The 10,988-nt window shown below is 46.6% G+C and overlaps 1 protein-coding gene and 1 long non-coding RNA gene across 2 annotated transcripts in view; both read left to right on the top strand.

Moving 5' to 3' along the window:
- The first annotated feature begins 755 nt into the window (after window positions 1-755).
- On the top strand, window positions 756-7,184 carry LOC310772158. The gene is made up of 8 exons (XR_014552472.1): window positions 756-805; window positions 1,071-1,124; window positions 1,220-1,282; window positions 4,574-4,636; window positions 4,948-5,064; window positions 6,009-6,086; window positions 6,920-6,973; window positions 7,136-7,184. It is a non-coding gene; the product is annotated as an uncharacterized lncRNA (long non-coding RNA).
- LOC310772159 (collagen alpha-1(VII) chain) overlaps window positions 6,036-10,988 on the top strand; it is a gene marked incomplete at its 5' end in the record, with an annotated part of 9,940 nt that continues 4,987 nt past the window's right edge. The window contains 7 exons of the mRNA XM_083664603.1: window positions 6,036-6,086; window positions 6,920-6,973; window positions 7,136-7,184; window positions 7,762-7,770; window positions 8,676-8,771; window positions 9,091-9,174; window positions 10,299-10,412. Of these exons, the coding sequence (XP_083520729.1) occupies window positions 6,036-6,086; window positions 6,920-6,973; window positions 7,136-7,184; window positions 7,762-7,770; window positions 8,676-8,771; window positions 9,091-9,174; window positions 10,299-10,412 (457 nt within the window). The remainder of the gene's footprint in view (window positions 6,087-6,919; window positions 6,974-7,135; window positions 7,185-7,761; window positions 7,771-8,675; window positions 8,772-9,090; window positions 9,175-10,298; window positions 10,413-10,988) is intronic.

The following is a 10,988-nucleotide window of genomic DNA, read 5'->3' as shown; positions in this document are numbered from 1 at the left end:
TGAGGTGATTAGGTAGAGAAAAGGTCAACTCTGTGGGTGTGCTGGATTGTGTGTAATGGAGAAGTAACTTTTCTACAGGAGCCTACGATATGAAAAAAAAATCATATTGTGATTATATTGACAGATATTGTGATACGAGTCCCGATTTTAATGGGAATGCTAATTTCATTTTCATTAAAAAAAATATATATGATGTGACTTCTTTTTTTTTACTGGCGTCTTTACCAAACAAACAAACGTCTGGATAATATTGATTTGTAGGCCGGGCTGCTCCTGCGATTTGGATATTGCACTTCGCCATATTGCGATTTCAATATTGATTGGATGACTGTAATTGTACATCCCTATAGTATGCATAAGGACTGTTGATCTATAGATAGGCTGTCTGTCAGGCTGAATTGCTGGGTTGGTGCAGTTTGTCCTTTTGCAGCTCACAAGCCCCGTCATGTAAGCTGATGCCAGATGGTTTTGAAAAGGGCAGGTGCATTAAAACAATACCTGGCAGGTGATTGGATGAACCATCTGGCTATCACCGTCTTCACGGGCTCGCTTCTCACTGCCGTCACACCTAAATCCCGCCCATAACTGCCTCTGGACGCTGATTGGTCTGGTCCACTGCTGGGACAGAGTTAAACCAATAGCTTGGAGTGCGACAAGATGGCTGCCTCGCCATTGTGATCTCACGACTCCAGCTGCATGGCAAGGTCACCCACCATGTTCCTCTGTCAATGACTAACTTATGTATTTGCAGGGTGACCGAGGACCCAAGGGTGCTTGCGGCGCAGATGGACCCAAAGGAGAAAAGGTGAGTTGGTGAGAAAGCCAGAGGGATCGGCAGGAGGGGGTGTAGGTGAAATTAGCAGGGCAAAATTGCACGGTGAGATTTCAAATTAAATCATGTCATAGCCTCGAGAATCTTGACACCGCTGGGACTTTTTATTTCTGCTCAAATAAATAAAAGAGGTAAAAAAAAAAGATATACTGCAGTGTGCAAGGACGGTGCATACAGTGGTTAAAGATTCCTACAGCGTCGGGTCTTTTGAACGCAGCCTATCTGGGTTTGTGTTCAGGGAGATGCTGGGATCCATGGGCGGTCAGGGCTGCCAGGAAGAAAAGGAGAGCAGGTAAAGACTCTGGCAGACAAACAGGCATCATAATAATGATCAGCTCCTCCTTATGAGTGAACATCACCTGGTGTGCTGCCGTCTATGTTTTGCAGGGGGAGCTCGGGCCGTCGGGGGCCATCGGGACCCCGGGGAAGGAAGGACTGGTGGGCCCCAAGGTACAGAATGTACAGTACAGTGCATGGTCACACACACTAGTCTTTGTACAATGCTGTAAGTGCACCCAAATGTCTAAAGCCTGGAACACATCAACCCCACTCCAAAAGAACGAGCAGCGACCAACGCATTAACGTCGCCCCACCGTCCGCCTTTTTCAGAGGCAAAAAGTTGAACTTGAACACACCGGAAAGACGACAGCTAACGGTCAACTAGCATGTACCTTCTGCGCCTAAGACCGAGATTCATGAAAAAAAGCAGTATTTGCCTACCATCTCGCCCACCAGTTAGCTAACATAATCTAGCTACAGTACTAATATGTCTGATAAAAAGTTGCAAATGGAACTGGCGTTTGTCCGCCCCTGCCTGCTCTTTTGCTTGTGGAAGAATGGAAGAGGTGGAGGCAGTACAATAAGGAAGAGGTGGAGGCAGAAGAATAAGGAGAATCCACACTGAATGGGTGAAATCATAGACCGACAGGCGCAAGCGGCTTTCCTGAAGGCACGTTGTTGTGTGAAAATATCCGTGTATTGGAATGATCAGATGAGATGAAGTTAGAAAATGAGCAGAACGTTTTGTGCGTGCCTTCTCTTTTCCTGCGCTGCTTTGCTACCAGCTGACTAGCCAATCAGAATGATTTCTCTCACCGACGGCCCAACACCGATGCAACGTCGCTGAAAAAGCCCCCGACAAGTGCTAACGGTGTGGGACATGACTAGTGGTAAATGGTAAATGGTAAATGGCCTGCATTTATATAGCGCTTTTATCCAAAGCGCTTTACAATCAGTAGGTACATTCACCCATTCACACACCGATGGCGGCAGGCTACCACGCAGGGTGCTGGCACACCATCAGGAGCAATTTGGGGTTCAGCATCTTGCCCAAGGAGACTTCGACATGCAGACTGGAGGAGGCGGGAATCGAACCACCGACCTCTTTTATCCAAAGCGATTAGCGGACAACCCGCTCTACCTCCTGAGCTATACAGCCGCCCTAGTGTGGGACGCGACTAGTGCTAACGGTGTGGGACACAAGTAGTGCTAACGATGTGGGACACGAGTAGTGCTAACGGTGTGGGACACGAGTAGTGCTAACGGTGTGGGACACGACTAGTGCTAACGGTGTGGGACACGACTACTGCTGCTAACGATGTGGGACACGACTAGTGCTGCTAACGGTGTGGGACACAACTAGTGCTAACGGTGTGGGACGCGACTAGTGCTAACGGTGTGGGACGCGACTAGTGCTAACGGTGTGGGACACGACTAGTGCTAACGGTGTGGGTGCTAACGGTGTGGGACACGACTAGTGTCAGATCTGCCCCAATTTTACTCACTTTTAAAAATAGACTAAAGAATTTTATGTTTACCGTCGCTTTTAACTGCTGACAGCTGTTTTAGGAGATATGTGTGGCCTCTAAAGGCTCGAGTGCAACTATTATAAAGGTTGTGGACATTTTTCTAATCATGTGTGTGTAATCATGTTTCTTATCATGATGTCGGGGGATTTAATATAGAAAAAAAATATATTCTATTATGCAAACCCAATGAGTCCTCTGTTAGTTTTTAGCTCTTTTTGTAACTGCTGCACCTGTCGCTTAATGCACTTTTTATGCTCTTTCTTAAAGTTCTGTTGTGATGTTTTTAAATGCCTGTTTCATTCTCTTCTTTTCTTCTTTTATTTTCTTGTGTCAACCATTTTATGTGAAGTATTTTGAATTGCCTTTGTGTATGAAATGTGCTATACAAATAAACTTGACTTGACTTGACTTGACTAGTGCTAACAGTGTGGGACACGACTAGTGCTAACGGTGTGGGACACGACTAGTGCTAACGGTGTGGGACACGACTAGTGCTAACGGTGTGGGGCACGACTAGTGCTAACGGTGTGGGACACGACTAGTGCTAACGGTGTGGGACACGACTAGTGCTAACGGTGTGGGACACGACTAGTGCTAACGGTGTGGGGCACGACTAGTGCTAACGGTGTGGGACACGACTAGTGCTAACGGTGTGGGACACGAGTACTGCTAACGTAAGATGACCAGATTTCTCAAATGAAAATCGGGGACATTTCCAGTCCGGCAATCAATATATCATTAAAATATCCAATGTTATTACCTATTAAATAATAAAGGGGGATGATTCCGGCTTCATTGGCCCCTGGTGACCCCCCCTTCCCCACACACACACACACACACACACACACACACACACACACACACACACACACACACACACACACACACTTCATTCACTGTGCCCCTTTACAAAATGTGTTCTCCAGCAGCATTGGCCTGGCCTTCCGAACCTACAGTGCCAGATGTTTTATGAATAGCCTCAGATCTCAAAAAGTATTTTCGTAGGAGTCCTAATTGCTTTTTCAATGTTTTCCTGGAAGAGCAGGAAGCAGCAAAACATGAGATTTAAGAATGAGCCTGCTAGAGCTAGAGTCATATCGGCTGGAGACGCCAGTAGAAAATCGGGGACATTTTCAGGGACAGCTCCAGCCGGGGACATGTCACCAAAAACGGGGACTGTCCCCAAAAATCGGGGACGTCTGGTCACCTTATGCTAACGGTGTGGGACACGACTAGTGCTAACGGTCTGGGACACGACTAGTGCTAACGGTGTGGGACACGACTAGTGCTAACGGTCTGGGACATGACTAGTGCTAACGGTCTGGGACATGACTAGTGCTAACGGTGTGGGACACGACTAGTGCTAACGGTGTGGGACATGACTAGTGCTAACGCTGTGGGACATGACTAGTGCTAACGGTGTGGGACATGACTAGTGCTAACGGTGTGGGACACGACTAGTGCTAATGGTGTGGGACATGACTAGTGCTAACGGTGTGGGACACGACTAGTGCTAACGCTGTGGGACATGACTAGTGCTAACGGTGTGGGACACGACTAGTGCTAACGGTGTGGGACATGACTAGTGCTAACGGTGTGGGACACGACTAGTGCTAACGGTGTGGGACATGACTACTGCTAACGGTGTGGGACACGACTAGTGCTAACGGTGTGGGACACGACTACTGCTAACGCTGTGGGACACGACTAGTGCTAACGGTGTGGGACACGACTAGTGCTAACGCTGTGGGACACGACTAGTGCTAACGCTGTGGGACACGACTAGTGCTAACGCTGTGGGACACGACTAGTGCTAACGCTGTGGGACACACCGCAAATACCAGAGCGACAGATGCTCACAGCCCAGACAGACATTGCCGACACCCGATCATCAGCTCCATGTGCTTTAACAGCTTTTCTCTGGCTTGTGTAGGGCGACCGTGGGTTTGATGGAGTTGCAGGACCCAAAGGAGCTCAGGGAGAGAAGGGTGAACGGGTGAGTTTCTAACCTCAACTCCTCCAGTACAGTATACATAACCACAGCTGCTCTAAATGGAGTCATATCCTCAAGACAAGGCAGCAGATATCTTGCTATACCTACACTCCATATTCTGCATGTAGAAATACTGCGTGTTCTCAGCTGCAACACCTACGGCAACAAACCCTGGAATGGATTCAGGAGCAAACCAGGCTCTCAGATACTAAATTACACCCACCCCCTCACATTGAGAAGAAAGGCTACACTGAAATGCATACAGTATATAAATACATATATATTAACTGTGTTGCCCTCTGTGCTTCCTGCAGGGTCCTTCTGGTGTGCCCGGTCCTCCCGGGCCCAGAGGAGTGGATGGGGTCTCCGGTCTGACCGGCGCTCAGGGACCAGCTGGTGCTAAAGGCCCTGAGGGGCTCCAGGGACAGAAGGTGTTCCTCTCCCATCCACATACATACTCTGGCTAGATGACAGCCAACTGACTACACGCTGGTCACTTAGTTTGAGTAACATATTGTACAGGTCCATTGAAGACATTGGTGTATTTTCCTCATTGTTTACTATGAGCAAGATGACAGGAGAAGATTCAACTTTAATGATCCCTGGTGGGAAATTGGGTTGATGCAGCAAAGAAAATGGAATATAACTCAGAATAGACAACAAATAATTTTGAAACGTATGGATTACAGCATCAAGATGGTGTGCAAAATAGCAGCAGTAAAACCTGACAAAAAAATAAATAAAATTTAAAAGTTGAACAATTGAACAATGTCAATATGTAATGAGATGAATATGAGAATATGAAAGAAAGCATGTGAAAGTTGTAGCATATACATGTGCATCTATGTGTACATGTACATTGTAGTAAAAAAAAAAATATATACCTTTGAAATAATTCACTTCACACGCTGTAGGTAACATGTGTATTAGTAGACCAGATGGAGGTGCCACAATGTACAGCAAAATTGAAAGTGTCCACTGATATCTTTGTACAGGTATCATAATTGGAACATAGTGTGAATGGAAGTAGCAAACTGTACGTACACAAAAACGCATGCAGAGATACAGTATATATGTATAGACTTGTATGCGGAAAACGTACTGATATACGTAGAGTAAAACAGATATTCTGTGAAATACATTTATACTCAAACATTTAAACTGAACAAGCAAATGCCATTAGTTTAGAGATTAGGAAGGCAAGGCAGGAGTATATTATTTTGGGGGGCAGCATGAGACAGAAGGAACAACACCTGATGAGTTCTCTAGATACTGTAGCTAAAACTAGTTGTAGCAAACTCTATTGCTGTGTTGGTCAATTGTGTATGCCTCCATGGATGTGTTGTATTATAATGTTGTCCTGGTTGTGTGTCAGGGAGAGAGAGGGCCACTTGGTCCTGCTATGGTGGGCCCCCGCGGCATCCCCGGGATACCAGGAGAGCGGGGAGAGCAGGTTAGTGTCCCGCCTGTCTGCTGCTGTGCCTTGGTGGTTTTCTGGGTGATGGCACATTGGCTCCCTATTATCTCTGGCTGGAAACGACATGTCAATAAATTCTTCTGACCCTTACCTAAAACACATGAACACATGACGCTTACCTAAAACACATGACCCTGACCTAAAACACATGAACACATGACGCTTACCTAAAACACATGAACACATGACGCTTACCTAAAACACATGACCCTTACCTAAAACACATGACCCTTACCTAAAACACATGAACACATGACCCTGACCTAAAACACATGAACACATGACCCTTACCTAAAACACATGACCCTTACCTAAAACACATGACCCTTACCTAAAACACATGAACACATGACCCTGACCTAAAACACATGAACACATGACCCTTACCTAAAACACATGAACACATGACCCTGACCTAAAACACATGAACACATGACCCTGACCTAAAACACATGAACACATGACCCTTACCTAAAACACATGAAAACCGTGCCTTTACACTGCACTGGTTAGTCTTTGACCTGATTGCACATTACCGCTTTTATTGTGGACCGTCATCTTATTCCACATGGGGTCCCGACTTGAAGAGTGAGTAAACCCCTGGGACATATCTATATATATAAGACACTGCTGCTGATTTAACCTTGTGTTGTGACTTTGGATTCTATTGATGAGCTGTGTTTTGCTCTGGGGCCCAGTGAATTCATGTGCTGTGAGCCTTCTGTGAGCCCTCTGTGGACTGTGTGTGCTGCACTCATACCTGTCTTTGTCTCAGTTAAGTTAAGTTAAGTTACCTGTCTTTGATTCAGGGAGAGATGGGTCCAGATGGAACTAAGGGAGACCGAGGAGAGCCGGGCATGACGGTCAGTGCTTCATCCTTACTCCAGGGACCAAATCTCAATATGCTACCACCAAGCAACACACACACACGCACACACACACACACACACACACACACACACACGTGTGTGGACACAGGTTGTCGTGTTTGTAAGTCTCAACACACCTCCTCTTTTTTAATTCAGGAGGATGAGGTCAGAGACTACGTCCGCTCGGAGATGAGTCAGCACTGTGGTGAGTCTTTCAGTTAGCTCGCATTGCTAATTCATGAGTGTTGTCCGATGCTAATCACAGTGTATGAGTCATAGCCTCAGCTGAATACTCTATGGCAGTGGCTCTCAAAGTTTGTTTGTTTGTTTTTGCTTCCTTTCCCTGATTTCCGAATCCAAGTACCCCCTTTACCCGACTACAGCATTTTGCTTAGAAAACTGCAAGAGAAAACTATAGCATACAGTATGATGCAAGGAATGAATGATAATGCACCTTTTGAAGAATATAACATTACAAAATAAGAAATGCAGTGAAAGAGTTATATTAGTGCCTCCTGAACAGATTTATTTTAACGTTTCATTTATTTTCATGATTTATCCGTACATTTGTCAATTTCCCCCTTGCTCTCAAGTACCCCCTGTAGTACCTCCACGTACCCCTAGAGGTACGCGTACCCCAAGTTTGGGAACCACTGCTCTTTGGAACTACAGTATAATTCAAAAAGAGCTTTTAGAGAACTACTGCTAACTGCCATCACTCAGTAACCTGACCTTTATTATTCCCTTTTTGCCTCCTTCCTGTCCATCTGTGTGTACCTCAGCATGTGGAGGTGAGTGAGACACACACGCACGCGCACACACACACACACACACACACACACACACACACACACACACACACACACACACACACACACACACACACACACACACACACACACACACACACACACGTATATTTATGTTGTTCATTTGTCTTTTGCAAGTCAAAGTCAACTTTGAGACTCTTTGAGCACAAGTCAATTCTCAAGTCCCTTTATGAAGGGCTTTGTTATTTTGGTAACTATTAACGGTTCTTTTATTGCTCCTTTTAGTTTAATCAAATGTCCTCACCCAGACAAATCATTATTATGTGTCTAAAAGTGAAGTGCATTTCCCACTGGCTATCAAACAGCTTTCATCAAATCGATTGTATTGCCGCTGACGAGAAATGTCAAAGTAATTCGATGGGAAGAAAATCAATGAAACAGCAGCAACTTTTCCACAAGCTTTTGACTAATGTGTTTGTGCTGTCTGAGCTGTTAATTAATGCAAGCAACTTTGACCATGTTCATGTCATGTCTGAGGCTCGTGAAACAGCAGCGTGAGACAAGCGCAGCACAGGCAGGCTGTCAACACGTACGCAGCATTACTGAGAATGGGACCGAACCAAACACTTTGTCATGTTTAACTCATTTAATGTCACTTAATAGATACTTGTTGTCTGTTGTTGTGTACAAGTCCATTATCAGTTTGATTCTCTAGTCTCAAGTCAAATCAACTCTGATTGGATTCGGACTCAAGTCCGAGTTGAGCCAGAAAACGTTTGACTCGAGTGCGACACAAGTCCCTAACAGTGACTTGAGGTCCTTACAGGAATATACCAAGTTTTTGAGAGATTGGCTCGTTGGTCAATTTAATCCATTAAGTAATGAAAACATAGATGCCATAATCATCTGTGTGCGCCTGGTGGTAGATCACTGGATCCAGCACCGGGGCCAAGTGGGGACCCAAGGCTGGGGACCCAAGGCTGGGGACCCAAGGCTGGGGACCCAAGGCTGGGGACCCAAGGGTGCTCTTGGTGTCTGTGTTTCCATCACTTAACGGCTGAGTTGACCAGTCTGGCAAAAACTTGAAGAACTCTAATCATTTGTCTCCTGGTCATCTGGTGTTGGAATGGTGGAAAGTGTTGGTGGCTTGGGGGGTTATGGATGTGTCTAAATGTCTTACTATCGAGAATGTTCTATCCTTTTTTGTCTTGTTTTCTGGTTCCTTTGCTTTTCTCCATCCTCTCTTCCACTTGGTCCTTCTTGCTCCCTGAATCCCTTCCCTGTCTCCTTGGTGCCTCCTGCCACTCCTCTCCCCCCCCTTCTCCTATCTGGTTCTCTCAGGTTTAGCCACAGACCGTCTGTCCCGGCCCGCGGTCAGGGCTCGGCCTGCACCAGAGCAACAACTGGTCGTGAAGGGTGAGGAGGGTGAGTCTCTCACTCTGCCTATCGGCCCTTCTGCTGTTCGTTTGTCTGTCTGTCTGTGTGTCTGTCTGTCCCTAACAAACAGGTCTAACCGGGTGGTGCTAAGTCTGCAGACCTCTGAACATACGGGTGGTTTTCTCAGCAAGAAAACAGAGGTCTCCATTTGTGTGTGTTATCTCTCCCACTGAACATGATGTGTGATATGTTCAATATCTCAGATCATTTTGAGACAATATATATCCTGTGAATTAGCTTGTTGTACTGTATAAGGAGTTGAGGAGACAAACGGGGCATTCCTTTTGTATTGGAAACTAGGAATATCGCAGTTGAGTGACTTCACACCCGAGTTGGCCGCGTTCCATTAAAACAGTCGGGAAACCAGCCAGGGTTAGCTCTAGCCAGGCTAGCCATTGTTAGCAATAACAGTTGATAAACAACGCATTCCGCTGTATTTTGCACATACAAACACCGTAGCAACATGTTCAGATAGAAGATAGACACTGCTGTGTGTGTACGACCTTTAATGACACAAATAAGACAGAAGTGCTAATAAACAGTATTTACTACAACTTTCACTACTGTTGAAGCACGGAGCTGCCATCTTGGATTTTGAAGTCAGGGCTGGTGAGGCTCCCCTGAGATCGGCAGAGAAAATCCGAGGGCAGACCTTTGAACCGTGAAATCCCTAGTTCCCAGTACAAATGGAATGGCCCAAGAGAGTGCCAATGTCACGCCCTCTTCTGGGTTCGGCATGGGACCAAAGAGATTTCATTCCCCAGTAATTTTTCCATAGACGTTGCTGTGGGCAGGGTGTGTGTGTGTGTGTGTGTGTGTGTGTGTGTGTGTGTGTGTGTGTGTGTGTGTGTGTGTGTGTGTGTGTGTGTGGGGGGGGGGGGGGGGGGGGGGGGGGGGGGGTCGCTTGGTTTGACAAAGTGAAACTCCTTTTATAAGGATTTTTCGACACATCTAGGAAAAATGAATAGGGATTGAAATCCCTCAGGTCCCATGCCGAACTCGGAAGAAGGCGTGACTTAGGGCACTCTATTCCAGCCTTCCTTCTACCTGAAGCTTGGAGGTTGGTTGGTAGAGGGGGGGTGGTTTCTTTGACCTTTGACCTCTTGTTTCAGGCCGTGAGCTGCATGTGGTGGTGAACACCCACGACCCAGACTATGAGCACATCTACACCATCGACTCCTACGACGAGCCGCTGGACTACGCTCCCTCTGCCAACCAGAGTGATGGTACTGTACACCACCGCCTCTAACACACTGTGTCTCATGAACTGTACCACACACTGAGCGCTGCCTAGCAGCGCGAGGGTCGCAGGTTCGAGCCCCCGTGTTACCTCTGGCTTAGTCGGGCGTCCACACAGTCACAATTGGCCGTGTCTGCGGGTGGGAAGCTGCCGGATTAAGGGTATGAGTCCTGGTCGCTGCACTAGTGCCTCCTCTGGCCTGTTCGGGGGGAGGAGGGGAACTGGGGGCAATAGCGTGAGCCTCCAATGTGCTACGTCCTGCCGGTGAAACTCCTCACTGTCAGGTGAAGAGAAGCGGCTGGCGACTGCACGTGTATCGGAGGAATGATGTGCTGGTTGACAACTCACCAAAGATCAGCAGAGGGTGAAGCAACGACCGGGACAGGAGGGGGAATTGGCCAAGTACAATTGTGGAGAAAATGGGGCATTTTCAGACAGCCTGACTCTGCCATATTTGATGTTGTTGTTAGTGTAGAATTTTTTTTCCCCCGTCCACTTTATTTTTCCACTGAATGTGTAATCATTAATTTACAGTGTATAGCTACTGTGTGTGTGTGTGTGT

The sequence above is a fragment of the Poromitra crassiceps genome (genome assembly GCF_964638095.1).
Source record: "Poromitra crassiceps genome assembly, contig: HAP1_SCAFFOLD_2123, whole genome shotgun sequence".
Lineage (NCBI taxonomy): Eukaryota > Metazoa > Chordata > Actinopteri > Beryciformes > Melamphaidae > Poromitra > Poromitra crassiceps.
This window is presented reverse-complemented; position numbering and strand designations above follow the sequence as displayed.